General features: G+C 37.1%; 1 protein-coding gene across 8 annotated transcripts in view; it reads left to right on the forward strand.

The window, feature by feature from the left end:
• The window catches only part of LOC150105717 (C-Jun-amino-terminal kinase-interacting protein 4-like), a 615,637-nt gene that overhangs the window by 375,312 nt on the left and 214,636 nt on the right, over positions 1 to 25,689 (forward strand). For all 8 annotated transcript variants that reach the window (XM_090394309.1, XM_090394311.1, XM_090394312.1 and 5 more), the window contains one exon: positions 24,685 to 24,925. In XM_090394309.1, coding sequence (XP_090250435.1) covers positions 24,685 to 24,925 — 241 coding nt within the window. The remainder of the gene's footprint in view (positions 1 to 24,684; positions 24,926 to 25,689) is intronic.

Raw genomic sequence — 25,689 nt, forward strand, 5'->3', positions numbered from 1 at the left:
CCTTCAATTACTCTTTCCCATATCTTCAACGTGTGTGACGTCATCTTGATCCCTCTATATTTGACACAATCTTGAACATCTTTTTCTTGTAGATTGGGACGAGAATGCTTTTCTTCCATTCCTCTGGTATCTTTTCCTGTTGGGCTATTTTCCTCATCACATCCCGTAACATGTCTTTGCCCTCGCTGCCCAATCTTCTCCACACTTCTCCAGGTATCTGGTCCGGCCCCACAGCCTTTCTATTGTTCGTTTTTCTCAGTGCTCAATACACTTCCTCTCTGCTTATGTCCTGCACCGATCCTTCATTTGCCTCTCCATCCTCACACCTCTCTCTCTCTCATGGATTCTCCTTATTTCGTAGATTACGAAAATATTCTTCCCATCTTCCTCTGATTTTGTCCTCCTCTTGTAGTACTACTCCTCCTGTGGCATCCTTTATCTGCTTAACTGATGTTATGTCTTTCAAGGCCTTATCTCTAGCTTTCGCTATTCTCAACAACTTAGCTTCACCACCGTTTCTCTCCAGTACTTCATAAACCTCTTCAACTGCCCTCGCCTTCACCCTTGCCACAGCTCTCTTTTGCACTTTTCTTCGCTAATCTATATGCCTCCTTGTCGGCTCTGGTTCCAGTCATGTCCCATTTTTTCTTTGCCTCTTTCTTTTCCCTGATCTCCAGCTGTACTTCCTCATTCCACCACCACCATGCCTCCTTATCCTCGGGCAGCCCTTTCCTGATGTTATACCAAGTACCTCTTCACCAATTTTTCTAATATTCCGACTATTTACAGCGCACCATTCTTCCACATCCTGTGGTAACTTCATTCCTTCCAATACCTTTTCTTTAAACTCATTCCTTGGACCTTCTTCTTCCAGTTTCCATCACTTTATTTTCCTATCTTTCCACTACTTCCGTCTATTTTTCTTTTCCCCTTTTATATCACAGTCTACCACAAACAACCTATGCTGTGCCGCTACACTCTCTCCGTTAATCACTACAGTTTTTCACCTCCTTCAGATGTTACCTTCTGCACATAATATAGTCAATCTGACTCATCCTATCCCCACTGTTATAAGTTATCAGGTGTCCAACTCTCTTCTTAAACCATGTGTTAGCTATAGACAGGTCGAAGGCCACAGCATGCTCTATGATTCTTTTACCTTCTTCATTTCTTTCACCACTACTCCAACCCCCCCCCACCCTGTGCACCCTTTCTTCACCACTTCGTCGCCTTCCTACATGCCCATTCAGGTCTGCTCCGACGATCACTCTCTTACCATCAGGGATTCCCATTACTACCTGGTCTAGTTCTCTCCAGAATGCCTCTTTCTCCTCCTCATCACAACCTACTTGTGGAGCATATCCACACACTATCACAGCCACGCTTCCTCCAATCTTAAGTTTAACATTCATAATCTGATCGTTCTTCTGGCATACCTCATAGACTCCACCCTTCAGCTCCTTGTCGATGATGATTCCAACTCCGTTTCTTCCATTCTTATTCACCCCACTGTAAAACAGTTTATATCCTTCCGCCAGCTCCTTTGCTTTATTGCCCTTCCACCTTGTCTCCTCTGCTCAGGACATGGACTGGTTATTACTACAACAATGATCCAACATAAAAATGTGCACAAATTCACATGGAAAGAAAAGCCAAAGAATAAGAAAAGTCTCATTCACTATATTATTATTGATAGTGATGTTTTCTCCATGGTGCAAGATAACCAGAGTGTACAGAGGATTTGAAATTGGAAGTGATCACTATTTAGTCTTGAGCAGGATAAAATTGAATTTCATATTGAAAAAAAGATCATATAAGAAAGTTTTAAAGCGAACAAAAGTTGAGCAGCTCTCAGATATGAACTGTAGACTAAAATACACAAACATGATTTAAGAAAAAAATGAAAGCATTTGAGAACAGGAACCAAACCTTGGAGATTCAGTGGCAAGACCTGAAGAAAACACTGATTGATTCAGCCAGACAGGCATGTGGTGAGGTTATCTGCAAGGATAGAAAAATCAGAACTCCATGGTGGACACAGGAAGTTAAAGAGGCAGTGAAGGAAAAGAAGAAAGCATATCAAAAGTTCCTGTCAAATAAGTCAGCTTGTGCGCTTAGAGAATACAGAGACAAATGTAAGAAAGCAAAATACTGTGTGAAACAGTGTGTGCTAAACAAAAGTCATGGGAGGACTTTGGCAAGAACATAGAAAATAAATATCAAGAAAGGTGGCAAGATATTCTGGATGTTGTTGATGAAGCTCAGAAATGGAGGAATCAGTGCTGTAAAAGGAATTAGAGATGATAAAACTGATATGAAAACTGGAGAAAAAAAGATATCCCCTGACGTATGAAGTAGTTACTTCGAAAAATTGCTAAATGAAACAAGCAGTGATAGCACAGTGCTAAAAAAACACTCAACAGGCATGCAGTCAGGAATACATATCCATACTTGAAGTAGAAACATCAAAGGCCTGAAATGTGGAAATGCAGCAGGAGTAGATGATATTCGATCAGAAATGCTCAAGTATGTAGGTATAAAAGTCTTACAGTGTATGCACTTCATAGTTCAGAAGGCCTGGACAGAGGGATGAATTCCAGATGATTGGAGTAGAGCTCTCATAGTACATGTATAAAAAGGGGAAATAAAACTTAATGTGAGAATTATAGACATATTTCTCTACTGAGTGCTTCTGGTAAGATTTACGCAAGTATACTTGAAAAACAGTTGAGAAGGATTGTGGAAGAAAAGCTTGGGTGAAGGTGTACAGGATCCTGTCATATCCTGTACTAAAATACCAATCAGTGCTGCCCCGTGGGTAAGAGGCACCTTTGTTCGGAATTATATTTCTGCATCCCTATAAAATAGAATTTATTATCATCTATGTTATTCTATGTTATTCTATATCTATGTTATTTATCATCTTGAAATGGCACCTCTCCTTATTAGACACCTTTGTGCAGGGCACAACCTGAACACTCACACGGGGTGGCCCTGCTACCAATATATACTGGATATGCAAACAGAAAGCACTCAACAAATTTTTATGTCCTCCTGAAGATAAAGTACAACATGAGTCTACTTGTCTGCATTTTTGAAAATTATGGAGACAACTACCGTGTTTGAATAAAATCTTTAGTTTAATATAACTAAAATCTACATTCGACGTTTCGACCTTTATGTCAAGGTCATCTTCTGGAGCATATAACTATACACAGGAAACAAACTATACTACAATCAAACTGGTTTCTTAAAGACACTGACCAACCGCTACAACAATTGTTGGCCTGACCTCTGTTGGGAAAAAATAAATAAAAAAAAAATATATAAAAAATAAAATAAAATAAAAATAAATAAATAAATAAAAAATTATACATCAACGCTAGAGTCCTGTTATTAGTGTTGTCTACTATATACATATATTAACATCAATCCAGCCAGTTGGTATGGAATGGTTTCTAATACTAGCTGAGGATTGGCTAGAGTCCTGACTTATGCTGGATCTTACATATTAGGTAGGCTGAATGTGTGCCATCCAGATCCTTGGAATTTTCATGCCATCTTTGTTGTTGATATTTGGGTGGTTTATCAGGATTTCGCAGGATTCCTTAAATTTCCTTTCGTACCAGGTTTTTGTGCAGTGTAAAGAGCAGGTGCTTTTCCAGTTGATTTGGTGTAGGGTGTTGAGTGTGTGGTCTGAGATCCAAAAAATCCAAAAAATACTAAAACCAGTAAACCACAATCCCCCTCCCCCCCTCCACAATAAAAATTGCACCAAATCTATCACCATCCCCTACATCCAGGGCACCTCTGAGAAAATAACCAATATCCTCAGAAAATATGACCTTACTTCTTGTTACAGACCATATAAAAAGTTGGCATCCCTTATCCACTCTACCAAAGACCAACCACTTCCCTTAGACCTACCTGGTGTATACCAGGTCCCTTGCAGCTGCAAATTGTCCTACTTTGGCCAAACAGGCAGAACAACAAATATCAGGATTTCAGAACACAAAGACTACATCCAGTTTCACCAGTACAGCTGCTCTGGGCTGGCAGACCATGCCTTAGATACCCACCATAGAATTCGTTGGAAGAAAACAAAAATAATACACTGCAGCAAGTTTAAATACGAAAGATTATTCAAGGAATCATCATCATCTCTAAAAAACGTTCCTAACCTCAACAAATTTGGGTGCATGAAACTACCCCAAATTTGGGAGTCTTACATTTTGAGAACTTCATCCCAAATGCCAAGACAACCAAATTAGCCCGCCAGAGGGCACCATTAGGACTTTAGGAACAATATTAGTTTCTTGCTTTCTTCCTCATTTGCCTTTGTTAGTGCCTGCGTGCATATACCATATCTTTATGTTCCTAAAGATGGCAACGTGACGTTGCCGAAATATAGAAGTTATTTATTAAAGTTATCTTTAATTAATATACTTTATATGCGTTGTTAATTCCGTAAACTAATTACCAACTTCACGATATTCTCACCAAATCACTAAATATAATTTCTTTGTATTTTGTCGCTCATGTTCTGATATGTGATTCTTGTTTCGGTCTACATTAAAGTACAACCTTCCAGAGTTTACCTCTGCAATGTACTTGGATTATTTTTAAACATATTCCCTGTATAGTCTTGTACCTGAACTATTGTGTGCATTCTCTATGAAAGTGATATAGTCGGTAAGAAATGTTTGGAAAAATTTGTGTGGGGGGGGGGGAGGCAAAACTAACAATACTAGCATTGATTCGAAAGAGCGGGCAATTTCTTGTGGATTTATGTTCAGGACATGGATTAGTTATTTCTTTTGTTATTTCTCCATTAATGTTGGAACACATTGCTTGTAATGACTAGTCCATGTCCTGAACAGAAATCTGCCAAGTATACTTACTGTTATTATTGGCTTTGGCCTTTATCCAAATTTTTACAGAACATTTCTCTATATTTGGTATTCATTTCCTACTTTGTTTCCTACAAGAAGTTATACTTCTTTCTTTATGTCATTTGTCCTTTCTAATGACATAAACGTCTTTTCTGTTTCTTTCCTATACAACTATGGATGCATGTAACAGATTGTATTATGTAGGCAATGACATAATACAATGAAATCAACTGCAATTCCAAAAACATCATCTCAATTTTCACTCTATCCAAAATCATTGTTGGGACCTTGAATGCCAGAAGCCAAAAAGATTGACAGAGCATGAGATATGCTTCAAAGATATCCAAGACCTTACCCCAGTCCTGAAGATATTTTCAGGCACAAACTTTGTTTGCTCACACTTGGATAAAGAATTAAACTAAATTTATTACATGGTAGGAATGTGTTAGATGACTATACAAAGAGCCTAGCCAGATTAACTTTCTCTCTTCTGTTTCCATGTAGAATGGACTGCTAATGCTTGATTTTAGGCTGTTTCATTTTTGAACGAGTGATGTTTCTGTAGTCGAGTCTACAGTTTACATGTAAATGCTGCTCAAGTTTAATTCCTTTCAAAACTTTCTTACATATTGTTCTTTTTAATGTGATAATCATTTTTATACTTAAAACTAAGTGATAATCACTTCCAATTTCAAATCCTCTGCATACTTTTGTATTCTGATCTAGCATGAACATATCACTATTGACAATAACGTGGTCAACGAGGCTCATGTCTTCTCTCCACATGAACTTGTACTCCACCAACTACAACTGAACACAACTACACCAACAGCATCTATCACCCACCACCATCACTATTGTTTCCACAGACAATCACAAATATCCATGTCGACTGTGGGATATGAATCCGCAGCCTTTTGGCTGGAGAGCAGATACGCCAACCACTCAGCCGGCATATATGCTTTTCACCCTGACATATAATGGAAGAGCAGGTTTAAAAGCTTTGAGATTTGATGTGTAATCAAATCTCAAAGTTGCCAAAAGGTGTGCCACCTTTTGGCAACTCCTATAGGTAAAGATGACCTCGCTAATGCTTCTGCCTGGTATCTCCACTTCTGGGCCTGGCTCCCCCCGAAGAGATCTCAAAAAAGGTCGAAACCAGTATGGGTAGTGGTTCTTCCCTTAATGCATAACATTATACATATCTGCAAGGAGATGTGTTTTGCATTATGGGAGATACTGAGATAGGAGTGATGCTAGCTTGGTCCACCTTTGCTAAGAGTTGCCCTGGGTTGTACTACCTACCTTACCCCAGTCCTGAAGATATTTTCAGGTGCAAACTTTCTCTGCTCACACTTGGATAAAGGATTAAACTAAATTTATTACAGTCTCGCCAAGTGAAAAATAAGCTCTCAACATCTTTCTCTAAATCCAGAGTAATTTAATAAAAAGGTGGCACACCTTTTGGCAACTTCTATAGGTAAAGATGACCTCGCTGATGCTTCTGCCTGGTATCTCCACTTCTATGCCTGGCTCCCACTGAAGAGACCTCAATAAAGGTCGAAACCAGTATGGGTAGTGGTCCTTCCCTTAATGCATAACATTATACATAATCTGCAAGGAGATGTGTTTTGCATTATGGGAGATACTGAGATAGGAGTGATGCTAGCTTGGTCCACCTTTGCTACGAGTTGCCCTGGGTTGTGCTACCTTACCCCAGTCCTGAAGATATTTTCAGGTGCAAACTTTGTTTGCTCACATTTGGATAAAGGATTAAACTAAATTTATTAGTCTAACCAAGTGAAAAATAAACTCTCAACATTCCTACCATTACTGAAGGCAGATGACCTACCTGCTTATGTGAACACTGTAACACTCACCTTACCCTATGTTATCTACTGGTAGAGTGCCAGTAATGTGCTGGCACTCTACTGGTAGAGTGCCAGCACATTACTTGAGAGATGAATGCAATTTTTACTTATCTAGTTGACCATACACAATTAGGCTATCTTGTCAGACTTGGAAAAATTGCATGAAATTTTTTTGATACAAAGAATTAATTTGTACAGATAGATCTGATCATATATGTCTTTTATATGTGTATACATGATTTTTCAACTTTTCTAAAAAAATTTTTTTTCTACATAATTTACCATTTATATTTCGTTTTTTTATTACCTTATATACTACAGTAATAATCTTTTTAATGATGATGCACTTCTTCCATCAATAAATCTGAAACAAACCAATAGTGCAAATAAATTGCATTATCCAGTTTCTCCATTTTGAAATTATCCACACATTAGTCTACTTGCGACTGCTTTCCATTCAGGAAGTTTATCTTTTTGTTTATCTTAGCTTCAAATACTATAGTTGTTCCTTTCATTTTAGAAATTATATACTTTACAACCGTGTTATAAATAACTTTTAATTTCCCGACGGTTTGATCTTCATATTAAGATCATCATCTGGAGCATATACAAATATACAGGACAAGCTGAGTTATATTACATACAATAAGCTAGAGAAACAATGATTTGATCACAGGTTATTCTACTGGCATGACCTCTAGTGGGAAAAAAAATTACAAATTAAATAATTATTTAGAAACTACATTAAGCTAAATTCTATTTATGATAACATCAGCAAACATTCTTTCTTATAGATAGTTTTCTTTCAGTAACGATGATGTCTTATTTTTAGCATTACAATTGTTATTTTTGATTTAGGATCCTGGATTATCTACAGGCCTGTTTATAGTTACTCTTAGAGAGGAAGATTCCGTGGGTTGAATATATGCCTTCCATATGTTTGGTATTTTTAGACCATCATTGTTGTTCAGATTGATAATAATCTCACATGCTTCCTTAAATTTGCATTCATACCATGTTTTGGTGTGATGTAAACAACTGGTGCTTTTCCAGTCAATTCTATGTAAGGTGTTCAGGGCATGATCAGAAAGGCCAGCTTCACCATAGTTATTATATTTAATGTGCTGTTTATGTTCTTTTTGTCTGATAGAAATTGTGCATCCTGTTTCCCCTATATATGGTATAGTACAGGTGCCATAAATACGGTATACTTCAGTGTGGGTCAGCATCCAAAGACCCACTCACTCCGCTGGTCCACCCTGGAGTATACCGTATTTATTGCACCTATAATATATAGGAGAAATGGGACACACAATTCCTATCAGACAAAAAGAACATAAACGACACTTTAAATATAATAACTACGGTGATGATATGGGACATGGCTCGACCCGCAATCAGGGGTACACGCTATACTATAGTGGTGACGACAGAGGACAAAGAGTCCTCGGAACTGCGTTTTTAGTTGGTGATAAATTTTTGTGTAATATTTTAAATTTTAAACCTGTGAACAATCGGCTGTGTACTATTAGAGTTAAGGGACATTTTCAAAATGTGTCTATTGTGAACTGTTATGCACCTACTGAAGAGAGCTCGGAGGAAGCTAAAGATTGTTTCTACGAAATGTTTGAGCGTACCTGTGCTAATCTACCGTCCTATGACGTCAAGTTAGTAGTTGGAAATTTCAGCACGAAGCTGGGGAGAGAGCGTGTGTGGTGCCCTTTCGTGGGTAACGAGAGCCTACATGAGGAGTGCAATGGGATCTGACTTGCGAGTTTTGCTGCCGCTACGGGATACTTTGTAAAGAGCACTATGTTTGTGCATAAAGACGTCCACAAGCAGACCTGGAGATCGCCGGACGGTAGAACAACTAGCCAAATAGACCATGTACTAATCTATCGACGTCCCACAGCTCCATCTCGGATGTGAGAAGTATCAGAGGAGCAGATGGAGATAGCGACCACTGTCTGGTAGCCTACGATTTCAGGCATAGAATTGCGGTTCAGAAGCCCATGTGTCCTACCATACGATCGGCATGGAACCTGGACAAGTTGAAAACAGCTGAAGGCAAGCGGGCTTTCCAGTTAGAGTTGCAGAATCATTTTGGGGAGTTACAGGAGGAAGAGGATGATCTGGATATGATGTGGGATACCATCAAAAATACGATCACGTTCGCTTCCTCAAGAAATGTAGGAAAGAGAAAGAGGAGGAGAAAAGCATGGTTTAATAGAGAGTGTGAATTTAATAGAGAGTTTTTCTGCTAGAAGCTGTAGTGAAATGAAGGGAAGCACTATTGAACTACCTCACGGAGCAGGAAGAAAGCTGCATATGAGGGGGTGAGAAGAGTGGTGAATACATGTCTGCACAGGGAAAAGCGAAAGTATCTTAATGAGAAAGTGGCTAGTATAGAGAGAAATAGGGTGACGAATAATGGATGGAGATCTACCGGACAATCAAAGCCATGCAAGATACCCAGTCACAAGCGGCAACCATAAGAGATGAGAGTGGAAATCTATTAACAAACTCAAAAGATGCTCTCGCTCCGTAGCGTAGGATTGGCGCTAGTGTCGCCGTAGCACGTGGCGGTGAATTTGAGCTGTGCAGAAGAAAGTGATTTTTAATCGGTGAATAGTCCGCTTTTTCCCCCGTTTTTCTACGTTTTTGAGTGCTAAATTGTTTCTCTGAATACGAGTGTACTTCAGTGGTTGTTTTTTGGAAGTTAGTTGCTGTCGCGATATAATATATTTTGGTACCGTCGGAATCGAACGCGTAACGGTGGAAGACAAAACGAAGCTAAGTTACTGTATTTAGTTATATTTCATTTATTTAATTATATTTAGTACTTAAATGTTCTGATGTTTGTACTTTTTTTCCTCTTATTTATTAATTGAATAATTATTAAAGATTAGGGTATAATTTGACAAAACACGTCACAGATAAGTAATGGCACCTGTGCGAAGGAAAATGGCGGCCAGTAATGAAGGTTCGCCATCGTTATCAAAGAACGGTAGCATAAAAGAAATGAGTCAGTGTACTAGCTGTGAAATGTACGCTTTGCGGAGTGCGGTCGGAGTGTGGTTAGATGATAATGAAGGATTGAATGTGTGTAGAAAATGTAGGGAGAATGCGGAATTGAAGTGTATTTCGGATCGTGAGTGTGATATTTTTGTCAACCTTCAGAATGAAGGAAACAGGGATATGACAAGAAACGGCAAGGTTGTATATGAAAATTGTGAGAGTGTGAATGATAGTATAAATGGTTTCTCAGAGAACAAAAAAGATGAGATAGATGCATTGAGTGAGATCGCGTTGTTGAATAGTGCGATAGAAAGAGCAAAACAGCAGCTAGAGTGCATGAACAAAAGTAGACTGAATGAACCAACCAATAATAAAAGGTATGACAGGAAAAATAGACGTATGAATGTGAACATGAACAAAATGAAGGATAGAGTGCTGTATGGAGACTCGTTAGTACGAGGTGTGTTAGTAGAGGATTTGACAAAATCGTACCAACCTGGTGCGACCATAAAGGACGTAACTGCGTCTATTAGAGAGCAAAAGGAAAGGGTGAAAGAAATGATTGTTGTGGCAGGTACGAATGATTTGAAAGGAGATAAAATGGAAATGATACAAGACCTGAATGAATTGTTTGAGGTAGCAAAAGAAAAGAGTGAGAGAGTTAGAATGATTAGTCTTTTGCCACGGTATGACAGTGAAATGTTTAAAAGGAGGGCTATAATTGCAAATGACTTTATGCGTGGGTTATGTATGACGAGTGGTGTGGAATTTGTGGATGTGTGGAGTGAGTTTGATGGGCGAAAGGATCTATATAAGATGGATGGCTTGCATTTGAATGGTTACGGTGTAAGAAGACTTGAGAAAGTGTTGCTGAATGTAGTGGATGTGCAAATTCAGGGAAACTAGATTTGTTAGGGGGGGGAGTAGAGATACAGTCCTTATGGAGGCAGTTGAATGTAAGAATGAATATAATATGCCAGAGCAAATAAGGACAACAAATCTGAGTGGGATAGTTAATATAAGGCATCAAGGTAGGGTTGGGGCTAATGGGGGGTCTTGAATTCATGTACACTAATACTAGGAGTATTAGGAACAAGAAGGAAGAGTTTTTGGCCATGGTTGGCACTTCCAGACCACAGGTTATAGGTATTAGTGAAACATGGCTGACTGTAGATGATATAACTAGTGGGATTGAATATGATGGGTATAGTGTGTTCAGGAATGACAGAGAGAATAAAATGGGGATAAGGAATTGAAATTTAGGGGACACATTGCAAAAGTGACCAAAACAGCTCATCAAATCACTTGGTTGCTGAAGAATACGATGACAAGCAGAGACAAGCAGGTTATTGTTCCTCTGTATCGAGCCTTGATAAGACCCCATCTAGACTACTGTGCTCAGATTTGGTCACCTTGGTTTCTTCTTGATGGGGAGGAGGTGGAGAGGATCCAGAGGCGAGTGACCAAGATGATAGCAGGTCTGTGGAATGAACCGTATGAGAACAGGTTGAGGATTTGTGGGTTGCAAAGATTGGTTGATAGGCAGAGGAGGGGAGATATGATTGAGACATTCAAATTACTGAAGGGTTTCTATAAAATTAATTCAGAAGATATTTTTGAGAACAGGGCTGGTTGTGGGAGGACTAGGGGACATCCATGGAAACTGGGCAAAAGTGTGGTTAGTAAAGGTGTTAGAGCTGGGTTCTTTACTTTTAGAGTAGTGAATGAGTGGAATGCGCTCCCTGAGTCTGTGGTGGATGCTGTGACAGTGAATGAGTTTAAGGCGAGGTATGATAGATACTGTATGAATGTCAAATAGTTGTGATGAATATGATTTGGGGCCTCCCTCGATGAGTCCAATGACTCCCTGGAGTTGCCCGTAATAATAGTAATAGTAATATTTCGCGAACTTGCTGAATGTCAGTGCTGGAATGTCAATATAGGAGAATTATACTCCTTATTATTGGAACGTCCCTCTTAACTGACTGTTCCAATTATGATGGTTTGCTAAACTTATTTTTACCTCTTTAAATTCCTTTCTTCTTCATTAGTTGTTGATTGATGCTCAACTGAATATAAGGAAATTTATATTATACTGCACCACCCCATATTCAGATCATTAAAAACAACATGTAAGTCCACAGTAATAACTTTAATTAATAAATAAGGTAGATATTTCGTACTAAAAATAATAGTACATCTTCAGTGTTACAAACAGATAGGAATAGAATACAAGTAACGAATATTCGGTGGATCACCTATTAAAATACAGTGTTGTCGCGAGCTAGGAAATGAAAGAAATTAATAAATAATTAATATTTAAGATAATTAGTTTTTTAATGATTACATAAAATAAAAGTCCCCCAGATCTTCGAGAGAGAGAGAGAGAGAGTCAATCATTTCGATTTAAATTCGGTCGGTGTAAAAAAGCTTCACAACTTTCTTTAAAAAGGCGTTCATATTTGAACCTGCATCTATGAAGTAGAATAGCTTTATCCCACTGGATATTATGGGTAGTGGTAATACTGTGTTGTGCTAGACCAGACTTCTGAGGTTTGTTGTAATCAATATAATATTGATGTTCTTTAATTAATTTTTCCACAGAACGGCCAGTTTGTCCAAAATAAGAAACATCGCATTCACAAGGAATTTTGTAAACGCCAGCCAAAGACAGAGATGACAGTTTATCTTTTGTAGAAGGCAATAAGGAAGAAATTTTGTTGATAGGAATATAAGTGGGAATCAATTGGTACTTTTTTAAAATTCTGAGATTCCTGGAATGTAGGGGATTGGAACTCTGCAAACTGTTGAAGAAGCCTTAGGTATTGGAACATGAGATTCAGTTATCTGTTGGATTTGATTAGGGTGGTAATTATTAGATACCATTAACTTTTTAATGATGGAAAGTTCTTGTTGTAAGATTTCTGGAGACAAGAGTTTTGCAATTCGGTAATTAAGAGAATCAATGCAATTCACGATTCGTCATAGTGGATAGCCTTCTTTATGGATTTTTGGGAGACCATATAGACGAGGAGATCTTCCAAAGTAGGTGCGTAATTTATCCACATAATTTGGGTCCCAGCTGATGACCTCATCAAGTAATTTATTTAATTGTTTAATCTGTGAATTTGTAGGATTATGCGTGATCTCTTTGTAGGTAGATGTGCCTTCTAAAAGACTGGATACTTTGGTTTCATAGTCAGTCGTATTCATGATTACAATAGCTTTTCCTTTATCAGCCTTAGAAATAGATGTATTATTATCTCTTCTTAAAGAAGTTAGACATTTGATTTCAGCATTTGATAAATTGAATGGAGGTAATTTGCTTTTAAATAATGAAGTCGCAACTTCAAAACGAAGTGTATTAGCATCGTCGCTAGAAAGTCCAGACAGATTGCGTTCTATATTATGTAAAAAGTCAAGATACGGAATGCGTGTAGAAATAACTGCAAAATCAAGGTCGTGATTGATGAGGTCATCAGTTGGGGCCCAAATTATGTGGATAAATTACGCACCTACTTTGGAAGATCTCGTCTATATGGTCTCCCGAAAATCCGTAAAGAAGGCTATCCAGTACGACCAATCGTGAATTGCATTGATTCTCTTACTTACCGAACTGCAAAAGTCTTGCCTTGTTCTTTAAGTGCTCTCACTGGACATTCAAGATCCTACATAAAAAATTCAACAGATTTCCTGGAAAAAATCAAGGATTTAAAAATCAAAGAGTCTGAGCTGTTAGTCAGTTTTGACATTGTATCTCTGTTTACCAATATCCCATTAGCCGACATAGTCAATTTATTATATGAAAAAATTACCCTCCAGATATCACAAAAATTTTCGAATTTGTTATCCATTCAGGTTATTTTAGTTGGAAAAACAAGTTCTACAAACAAGTTGAAGGTACTGCCATGGGTAGTCCTTTGTCTCCACCTTTGGCTAACTATTTTTTGAAACAATTTGAAGAGACTATGTTTTCATCCATTCATCCTCAACCATCTCTTTGGTATCATTATGTCGATGATGTTTTTGCCATTTGGTCACATACTGAAGATGAGCTTTCTACAACAGATAAATAGCCTTGATCCTCGTGTCCAATTCACCATGGAAAAGGAAAATTCTGATACTTTATCATTTTTGGACATCCTGCTTACTTGAACTTCTTCTGGTACTTTATCTACAAGCGTCTTTCAAAAGCCCACATTTACTGGCAGATACATTCATAAAATGTCTGCTCACCATACATCTCAAAAATTTGGCATTCTTAAATCTCTAATTAATAGAGCACATAAAGTTTGCTCTTCTCCAGAAATCTTACAACAAGAACTTTCCATCATTAAAAAGTTAATGGTATCTAATAATTACCACCCTAATCAAATCCAACAGATAATTGAATCTCATGTTCCAATACCTAAGGCTTCTTCAACAGTTCGCTGAGTTCCAATCCCCTACATTCTAGGAATCTCAGAATTTTAAAAAAGTACCAATTGATTCCCACTTATATTCCTATCAACAAAATTTCTTCTTTATTGCCTTCTACAAAAGATAAACTATCATCTCTGTCTTTGGCAGGCATTTACAAAATTCCTTGTGAATGCGATGTTTCTTATTTTGGACAAACTGGCCGTTCTGTGGAAAAATGAATTAAAGAACATCAATATTATATTGATTACAACAAACCTCAGAAGTCTGGTCAAGCACAACACAGTATTACCACTACCCATAATATCCAGTGGGATAAAGCTATTCTACTTCATAGATGCAGGTTCAAATATGAACACCTCTTTAAAGAAAGTTATGAAGCTTTTTTACACCGACCGAATTTAAATCGAAATGATTGACTCTCTCTCTCTCGAAGATCTGTGAGACTTTTATTTTATGTAATCATTAAAAAACTAATTATCTTAAATATTAATTATTTATTAATTTCTTTCATTTCCTAGCTCGCGACAACACTATATTTTAATAGGTGATCCACCGAATATTCGTTACTTGTATTCTATTCCTATCTGTTTGTAACACTGAAGATTTACCATTATTTTTAGTACGAAATATCTACCTTATTTATTAATTAAAGTTATTACTGTGGATTTACGCGTTGTTTTTAATAATTATACTATGCCACATATCCCTCTAAAAATATATTCAGATTAGTCCAAATAATATAGATGAATCAATCATCAACTATATTTATATTATCACTTTATTTTCAGGCCGAGATTGTTAATAGCATTTAAGGCTACCGCAAAGGTCCGATTAATTTTATGAACGGTGCAATGAAAGAAAATCAGGCAAACACCAAGTTTAATTCAACAAAAGAAAATATTTAATGTGGAATGGTACAATATAAACATACAAGTATAAGTGTCTGCAAAAAGTTATCCAATTAAAATTTACAAGAATACATATTCAGATATTAGTAACTTCTAAGTTAGGTTTGTGGATTGTGACTAACGTTGACATTTAAAGCTTTAGTATTTCTTACACATGGTTCTCTCTATCCAATTGGATGAATTATATCATAAATATATTAGCTCAATTGAAAGTATTCAGAATAATTACAATCCATTAATTATCAAACATTCATTTTTCAGTTCTTTATGCTCAGTCAATCAAGTTGAGATTAGTTCCAAATGTTTAAGCTTCCAAATGTTATAATAACTAATCTTATGACAGGATACACTGTATTCTTTCTCAGTCAGCTAACACTTAATAGAACAACATAACACTTATAGCTTTGAGGGGAAAGTACTTCAGTACATCTAACATCTGACCATTGATTGACATAATACCACAGCTAAGGTCAAAATATATCCGACGGAATTAACTGATATTGCTTCACAAGTCATAGAAAGGACAACTCTTACCAGGTTACCACTTCTAAGCATCGAATTCTCATAGGCACAATTGGATTTCTTATTGACTTTTACTTTATGGCAACACAATTTAAAAGAAATCTTCCAGTATAATAACTGAATTATAGACACAGAAATACATAAGACTTGATGCACATAGTTTAAGTTATTTACTGATTCCTTATTTTCTATGTATTGACTTCAGTTCGGCATTATTCTTCCATTAACCGTTAGGAAATTATTGAAATATCAGAACTCCTTTAGAAGTAATTCCAAATGCTTATTAATTCCTTGTCCTTTCCTACACAATTTTCATCATATATCAACTCCCCTTCTGCCACTCACTACCGATCTCTATGCTGTCTCTAGGGCTTCTCTCTTTACTTTTTCTTTCCAATCAACTACGTTCTCCTTTTCCCACCAAAATTCGGTTTTAACCTGTTTAGCTTATATCAACTGGCTTTTCTCTTTATACACAGTAGCTCACGCTCTTTGCACGAGCTAACTAAAATAGACTCCGTTTCTCCGTCAGTAGCCAATCAAATCTCATCAGTAGAATTCCATAAAATTACCTTTACTTATAGAAATAACAAAAATATGTATATCATAGTTCACATAAGGTACATTTAAATTTATATATAAACACAGTTTCTTATAATAAATTTTACAGAATTAAGTAAATAAATTGAATGTCATTTTTATATAGAGTCTTTTTATTACTGTTACATATCCTAAGGTTATACAATTAATTTATAACAAACAAAACTCAAAGCATTTATGTGAATAGTATATTACAAGTACAAGACTAACAACAGATAATATTTACAAGTCTTGCTTATGACATGGTGGATTATGTTAAATATGAATGAAGTATTATAATATACAGAATATCTTCATTCACAATTTTACATTATCAAACTGCTGAACCATTTATTGAAGAGCCGACATTTAGTAAGATTACTCGTGCTATCCACATGCTGAAAAATAATAAGGATCCAGGAGTGGACTGCATACCAGCGGAACTCCTGAAGAATGGTGGGGACGTCCTGCTGGAGCAGCTGCACTGCCTCATCTTGATGATCTGGTGAAAAGAACGGCTGCCGGAGAGGAGATAAGGCTCAAGGCGGCAACTATAGGGGCATCTCACTGCTGTCGACTGGCTACAAAGTGCTGTCTAACATCATGCTAATGTGCCTCACACCATATGCAGAAGAGTGCCTTGGTGACTACCAGACTGGCTTCGGGAGGAACCATTCTACAATAGACCAACTCTTCACGCTTCACCAAGTTTTTGAAAAGTGCTGGGAATATAACCGGGAAGTTCATAATATTTTCATAGACTTTTCTAAAGCATATGACTCAATAATACGCCTGAAAATATGGCAGCTGTTAGAAGAGCTAGGAATATTCCTCGAAAAGTCCTAAAAATGGTGCAGGTGTGCATAGCTGGTTCGAGAGCAAGAGTGAAAGCAGAAGGTGACCTGTTGGACCCGTTTCAAGTACAGACCGGTGTGAAGCAGGGTGATGGGATTTCTCCGATTCTCTTCAATCTAGTGTTGGAAAAAGTAATTAGAAACACACAGCAAGTAGCAAATGAAGTTGACATAGGGGGTGCAAGTTAGGATTCTTGGCTACGCGGACGACCTGAACGTCACGACGCATCAACAGGATGATGCAGTGGCATTGGTTACTGCTATTGAAGAAGCTGCAGAAGAAGTTGGCCTGAAGATAAACGCTGAGAAGACAAAATACCTTTTTATAAGTCGCCATGCTGCTCAAGATCCAGAGGGAGCTGCACAGTTTGAGAGGGTGAAGGTATTTAGGTTCTTGGGTTTCTTTCGTGACTGAAGACAACAAAGTTGAGGCTGATGTCCAGAGTCAGGCAAATGCTGCGAATGTGGCCTATTATCAGGTGTATCCCCTTTTCGCCTCGCGCTTGCTGTCTTGGACTACAAAGGTGGGACTATACAAGACTTTGATCAGGCTTGTTCTCCTCTATGTGCTGAAGCGTGGACTCTCACGGCGAGACAAGGCGATCACCTGAGAGTATTCGAGAACAAGATGCTACAGTGTATCTGTGGAGGAGTCATGGCAGATGGAGTCTGGAGGAGGCGGTCCAATGCTGCCATACACGCTTTATACAACTCGGCAGATGTTTTGATGGAGAACTGCGAGCCTGGTGTCTTCAGTGGCTGGGGCACCTATACCCCGTATGGGCCCCGAAAGGACTGTGAGTGTGGGAGGCCCGACCCCGATCAGAGAGGCCACCAGGGAGACGGAGAAGGAGATGGGTAGATCAGGAGAAGGAAAACCTGCAGGCTGTCGGGCTGGAGACCAGAACTTGGCAGACAGTCGCAGAGGACCATGCCCAGTGGCGACATGTGGTGCTTTAAGCCAAAAATCCCCCCGGGTTGATAGCGCCTGGCTAATGCAATGTATAGTGATGATCATGCCCTGAACACCTTACATAGAATTGACTGGAAATGCACCAGTTGTTTACATCACACCAAAACATGGTATGAACTCAAATTTAAGGAAGCCTGTGAGACTATTATCAACCACCCCAATCTAAACAATAATGATGGTCTAAAAATCCCAAACATATGGAAGGCACATATTCAACCCACGGAACCTTCCTCTCTAAACAGGACTGTAGATAATCCAGGATTCTAAATCAAAAATAACAATTGTAATGCTAAAAATAGGACATCGTCGTTACTGAAAGAAAACTATCTATAAGAAAGAATGTTTGCTCATGTTATCATAAATAGAATTTAGTTTGATGTAGTTTCTAAATAATTATTTAATTTGTAATTTTTTTTCTGCTAGAGGTCATGCCAGTAGAATAACCTGTGATCAAATCATTGTTTCTCTAGCTTATTGTATGTATTGTAACTCAGCTTGTCCTGTATATTTGTATATGCTCCAGATGATGATCTTAATATGAAGATCGAAATGTCAGGAAATTAAAAGTTATTTATTTATTTATGCTTATGGCCACATGAAACTGGTAAGTAAAAAGTATAATCACAATTTCCAGAACCAAATGATGAAAATCTTAACACATAAAAGTTATTACATAAAAGGCACAACCTGCTTTCTAAGTCTTTCCTTTTTTAAAAAAATAAAGCAAAAGTAACTTGTCATAATCAAGCCAGGGACAATTATCGTCCTGCTGCAACAGATATGACAAGGCTGCATGTTCTCACAATACTTCACAACATAAATGTAGCTGTATACAAGGTTTAAGTAGAGAGCAGTTGTGTCTTATGTGAGAAAACTTGATCCAATAGTGGAGGCCCATATCACATTGTATCATCATCTTCTAACATGAGGAGGAGTTCTGCTGATACTATGAAGAGGACTATGAGAATGACTACGAGAATAACGTCTTCATGGTGAGACGGGACCGTGATCTTCTGTTTCCTCCATAACCACTGCCACCACCATACCAACTACAGGTCAAGGTCCAGGCTGGAAAGCCAATTCAAGGCCTCATCCGTCATCTTTTGGATGTCCTGTAGACCACCAGTGTGAAATTGGTGCCTTGGGCAGTCGTACACAATATGAATAATTGTCTGAGCCATGGGAGAACAATCACAATAAGGGTGATCTGACAGTCCCCATTTATGTAGAAGGTAGCCACATCTGCCCTGACTAGTTCTGATCCAGTTTATATGACCAAATCTTCCTAGGAAGATCAAATCCAGGCTGCGGAGCACAGGGATCTTCTACCAGGAAGCCGTTTGTTGGGAAATTGTTGGACCAGTATTCTCTCCATATATCAGATATTGATGGCAGCTCAGTTGAAGGGAGTTCGTCCATGGACCAGAGAGGCTTTCTAGATTTGAGGCGAAGACTGGTGTGTTTATGAGAGTTTGGTGTAGGAGTGGGTTGCTCATTGCTTTATTAAATTCCTTAATCGAGGCTTGCCTTCTCCGTATGTGCAGTGGAGCAATGTTAGATAGAACAGGTAGCCAGGAGAGAGGGGGGGGGGGTGCTTCTCACTGTCCCACTAATTGTGCACATGGTAGACCACTCTTGCCCAATATGCCTTATTGTTATTATTATTATTATTATTTTACGATATTTCACTGATTTTAGTCTTCTTCATTTTAGTAACACCAGTTATGTCCACATCATACTTCTCATTCCTCTGTAAGTTTCACTTCTTTTCTATTGATATGTTGGTTGTGCCCATTCTTCTGACAGTGTTGATTTTGTCCTGGTATCTGACTTTCCACTGGTCACGTTGATTCCGTGACTGAAACACTGGACATTGACTATTATTATCAGAGACCTTCAGTGAGGTTGTGCATCACCATACTAGTTGTCACTCCATTTTTGGACTTTATTCACACTACTTACAATATCAAAAGATAAGCCATTCCAATCATGAACTGCTCTAGGAGAGAAAACTCAAGGTCTTATCCCTTTCTTGAATTCTTCCATTGTCAATCTTCAAGAACGCTCTCTTGTCCTTTTCCCACCTTCTATAAAATGAAAAATTCCATATGCTCCTATATATGGCCTGTTTAGAAGTTTATAGGTCTCTGTCATGTCATCCCTTTTTGCTAGTGTCTGCAGGCTACACATTTTCAATCTATTTCCATAATCTATATTCCATAATCCCAATATTATCCCTAACACTCTTCTTTGCAACCTCTTCACTGAATTAGCATTGCTATTTTTTAGAATTATTCCACCAATGTGGGTATCCTTCGGAGACTCAATCACACTAAATTGCATGACTTTGCACTTACTAACATTGAACTGATATCCACTTTCACATGCCAACAATCACAGCCTATTTTACCAGTCAAAAATTCCAGTCTATTTTACTTCAAATCATCTTACAGTACTGCGTTCACTTCTAATAGCTGATTTACAACCCAAGGCCATATATATTGCTCTGTATAATATCCTTTACACCATGTAATTTAGTATTTTAAACAGCTTTTCTTGTGATACCATATTAATGCTTTATCCACTTGACCCTAAATACAGATCCAGTTATATTCCAATTTCTTAATATTTCTTGTTGTATAGTTTTTTCTTCTCCAGCTTGTTCCCCAATATTCTCTTCGTATTGTTCTGCAAGTGTGAGTGCTGCTTGTCATTCATATCTTTTGTTATTCCTCCTACCTTTTTTGTTCATCAGCGAAGCTGTATGTCTCCTTGTCAAATTGTTCCCAGTGTTATTAATGTACAGATAAAAAGAACAAGAACTGATTCCTTGTGTACACCACTGGTCATATAAATTCTTATAGATTCACACCTATACATCACTTTTTTTGATACTTGTCAGTCAGCTGTCTTCTTATTCAAAGTAGTAGTTTATAATCCAGTTCTTCCAGCTTATGCAAAAACCTTCCTTGCTGCATCCTATCAAAAGAATTAATAAAGTCCAGTAATATCATGGTGTATCCATTACCCTTGTCTACCTAGACCATAACATTCTTATAAAATGTGAGCAGGTTCCAGTTGTTGATTATAAAGAATTCTCTGTGATCCTATTTGTGTGCAAGTGCCTACCAAGTTTTCCTGTCAAAACAAGATTTCTATGCATTTTTAATTAAATTTCTAACAAAGTGACAAAACTTACTACAACTAGCTCTTAATCCAAAGTATTTTAATAATAAGATTCTACACTTTTTCACTACTTGTTTATGGGAAATATATAACTCCTGCATTAGTTCAACCATGGTATCTCTTCTGGGCCTGGCTCCCACTGATTACATCTTGGATTTTGGCAGGATAAGTACTTTGGTTTTCTTTTCTTTGTTTTTCACTTAGATTTTATTTTACTGGTGCTAGTGGGGGGTTACCCCCCACTAGCATTGGCCTCTTTAAGTAAATATTAAGATTGCTGGTAATGCAATTATATCTGCATTATAGTGATTACTTTTGGTGGTATCATGGCTACCATTTTACAGTAGCTCAAGAGCATTTGCTGTAGAATTGTTTCTATATTACGGGGATTATTTAATGCTCAGTCTTATAACTGAAATTTTTTTTTCCCCTTATATAATCAAAAGCAGAGGTTTTATTTCCCCCCCCCCCCCCCCCCCGAGGTAATGGTACCAATTCTTCCAAGGGTGTTAACTCTAGGAATTGAAATTCCTGGATGTGAAGAAGCAAGACTGGTCGCTAAGGTTTTAAAAGATGCAGTTAGTTCTAGTATGATTTATTCTTTCATGCCATACAGTGGACGGAAATATTTAATTGTAGTTAAAGATGTGGAAACAAGGGATAAACTATTATAGGGTTTTCCAACCTCATTTACATCCTCATTCCAAAACCTAATGGAAATCACACCTTAATCAGCATCTGGAGACCTATTTCTCTGTCATACTGACTACAAGATTTTTTCCGCATTATCAATAACATGCTCAAAGTAGAAATGAGATACATAATTAAAAGCACACATGTGTATGGAGTTCCAGGCCGAGCAGTAAAATTTAATCTGTTTCTGCTACATGATCTACTCTGCTTAGTTAATATGAAAAAGCAGCCAATGGCAGTGCTAATAGTAGACCTTACTCAAGTATTTGATAAAGTCTGGCATCCCTTTCTATTCTACATCCTCCAGAAAAATTGGTGTGGGTAAAAAGCTGCTATCCATTATTAAAGGAGCCTATGCCAGTTCAACCACCTGCCTCTCACAGTTAATGGATTCCTTCCTTTCAGACCCAATCAAAATTCAAAAAGGAGTCAAGGAAAGTTGCCTTCTTAGTCCATTGCTCTTTGCATTGGTTCTTGAATCTTCCTTACAGAAAGTCAACAATATACGTGCTATGCAAGGAATAACAGTTCCTTCAACTATGAAGGAAAATAAGATATTAGCGTATTCCGATGATGTAGTGGGCAATTTGAAGGATAATGATTCCATATACATATTTTTTGGTATTATGGAAAATTTCAGCAAGATCAGTGGATTAACTGCTAATGAAGACAAGACAAAATTAAAAGTTTTTGGAAAGTGGGATCTTGGAGTCATTCCTTTTGGACTAACCTTTAAGAGAGAACTCCCTCATTATACTTGGAATTCTGTTTTCCACTTACCCAATATTACCAGTTCAAGAAACATATACAAGAACATTGACACCTTAGACTGGAAAATTGGGCCACTTTCCTGTCTTCTAAAGCCATAGTACTCAAAATTATAATCTTTCTCAGTTGTACATAATAAATATTACAGACATCACAGAAGCTGAAGAAAAGCAATTATATAGTAAGCCTGTGCAATTATTTTGGTCCAACCAATACCAAGAAGTTAAAAAGGAATTTCTTCAACTATCAAAGAAGCTTGGAGGATTTTGGCTTCCAGACTTAAAATTCTGCTATTTAAGTAATACAGCTTCAAAATCCATAAATGTTGCAGACTAATCACATATATGCAGACCATCTTTGGTACTACCTGGGTTTTCATCTTCCCATGTTTGGATTAAATGATTATAAAGGTCCAAAAGCTGAGCTTGTTCCTGAATATTACAACATTCTGTGCTTAACTCTAAGATTGCTACAACATTCTGGTTGATATTCTTTCCATTAAAAAAATGTAAAATTTGACATAAAGAAATCTTTAATCTCATTCAGTGTAAACTTCCGCACAATAACACTTTGTTTCATAACTTATTGAAGTTCCAAGGATACCTTAATAGGAGGGACCTTGCTTGGAAAATTGCATATGGCTGCCTTCCAGTCACTACCATTAAATGGAGATACTTTAACATCGGAGATCCAATCTGTGACATCTGTTATCAATTAGAAACAGTAGACCATACATTCTACAGCTGCCCTCTTGCCCTACACATTTGGAATAGATTATGTAATGTGTTGGGCATTCCATTACTTACAAATTTTTGCAGTACCCATCATCTGTCAACAATGGAAAGAGAATTTTGATTTTTATAATTAATGAATTAAAATACCATTTAATTTATGGAAGGTTAGAAAGAAACATTGATTTCAAAAAACTAGCAATGTGACATACAAATCCTTTATAATATTATATTGTGGAAATTTTATTGTTCATTTAGATGATTTTTTTGCATTTAGAAAGAAGCATTCTAGAAAATATGAAATTTTTGGCTAGCTTTGTGTAGACCATCTGTGTTATGCAATATTTGCCAGGGGAGATAAAATTCTATCTATTTTTACTATGAGAGGGTTTTTAAAATGGTTCTATCCTCTTAGTTCAATGTGGTCTTATGGTCATTTGCAGGGATGACTGGAGAGCAATCACAGGTAGAGAAGGCAAACTCAAGGCAGTTAACTTAGATAAGGCTAACCACTTGGATATCAGTCATCTTTGTGCTTTAGTTCAATTAGTCTTTTGGTTGTTCATCTGCATGAGACTGGTGAAAAAGGAAACATGATAGCCTTTAGCTATATGATGATGATATAAAAGAGCTGAGGCATTTTTTTCTCTGTTACTATCCATCTTTCTTTTCTTTCCCTTAATACTATCAGGCTCACTTGCACCCCTATATTGACTACTCTAGGCATATGATGAGCATCCCTTTACTTCTTCACCTTAATAAAGGTTTAAACCAGTCTGGGTAGTGGCTCTTTTTTATAATGCTTAGCATTATACACACCCAAAAAGGATGCATGCTTTGCATTATGGGATACTAAGGCAATTATGTGAAGTGATTAGCCTCTACATACAAGTAGCCTAGTTGTGAAGATACTTCACCTGCAAGCTTATTTTGCTTGCACTTGGATAAAGGATTAAATTAAAATATAATTTCTTGGCATTTTTAACTTAATATTAAAAATGCTAATAAATTATATTTTTATTTAATCCTTGTAATTGTATCATAGCCTATCCATTACTTTTGTCTGCCTTAAGTTAATGTTAAACATGCCAAGAAATTATATTTTTGTTTAATTCTTTATCCAACTATAAGCAAAATAAGTTTGCAGGTGAAACATCTTCAAGGCTAGACAAGTGAGAAACTTTTTTTTTTTTCAGATATTTTATTTAGTGCTTGCTTTTTTTTCAAGTTGCAAATTTTTAACCCCAATATTCAAATCTTTATTCAGAGCTTCAGAGAAACTGCAGCAACAACGTGCCAAGGAAAGACGTGAGCAGTATAAACAAGTTCGTGCCCATGTACGTAAAGATGATGGCAGAATGCAGGCCTATGGGTGGAGCCTACCAACAAGAAAACATCCTCCAAATGACGTAGCAACAGCACAGAAACCATCGTCGTCATCTTCCCATGTGCCAGTTCCTGTTCCTGTATACTGTCGTCCACTTTTAGAAAAAGAAACTGGAATGAAGGTACTTGTCTGCATGTGTACAATGTGTATGTCCATTCTTGCATCTAGTCATGATATAACAGTTATAAAAGACTCTTTTTCTTCAACCTTTTACATATGCTATTTTTCTATATTGATTAAATAGGTCACTTAAGGGTGAAAGCTGGAAACTGGGAGAGGACTTTCATGTAGCATTTAAGGAATGTGAAGAATTTGTATTCTGACCTAATACCTCATGTATGTTGTGCCCTGTTGGTAGATATCTATCTGGATAATAAACAAATGAGGATGGTCCAGTAATTCAGGAATCAATGAAATTTCTGTATTCTATACCAAAAGACAAAACCAAATGATTGTTTAGTGAACATTATGAAAGAAAATGGCATTTGGTTTGATAATAGAATTGGAGATATCAATCTCATCTCTTTACTTTATGCAGATGATGTTATACTGTTAAATAAATCCAGTACAAGTCTGCAGGATTCCTTTACTAAACTGAAACTGCTGTAACAAATTTGATATGAAAATAAGCAATATAAAGACAATATAGATTTCCATATACAAGTAGTGAAATCATTTAATGTTAAGTCATTAGCCTTTATATACAAATAACCTAGTTATGAATGTATTTCACATGCAAACTTTGTTTATTTATGCTTGGATAAAGAATAAAACAAGAATATAATTTATTGGCATCTTTAATTTAAGTTATAACCAAGTGAAAAAAAAAACTTTAAAACAACTTAGTTCAGAGTATTTTAATAATGTGTTGCACCTTTTTAATAC

The sequence above is a fragment of the Typopeltis vanoorti genome, chromosome 6 (assembly GCF_054136105.1).
Source record: "Typopeltis vanoorti isolate ZY-2024b chromosome 6, IOZ_Tvanoo_1.0, whole genome shotgun sequence".
NCBI lineage: Eukaryota > Metazoa > Arthropoda > Arachnida > Uropygi > Thelyphonidae > Typopeltis > Typopeltis vanoorti.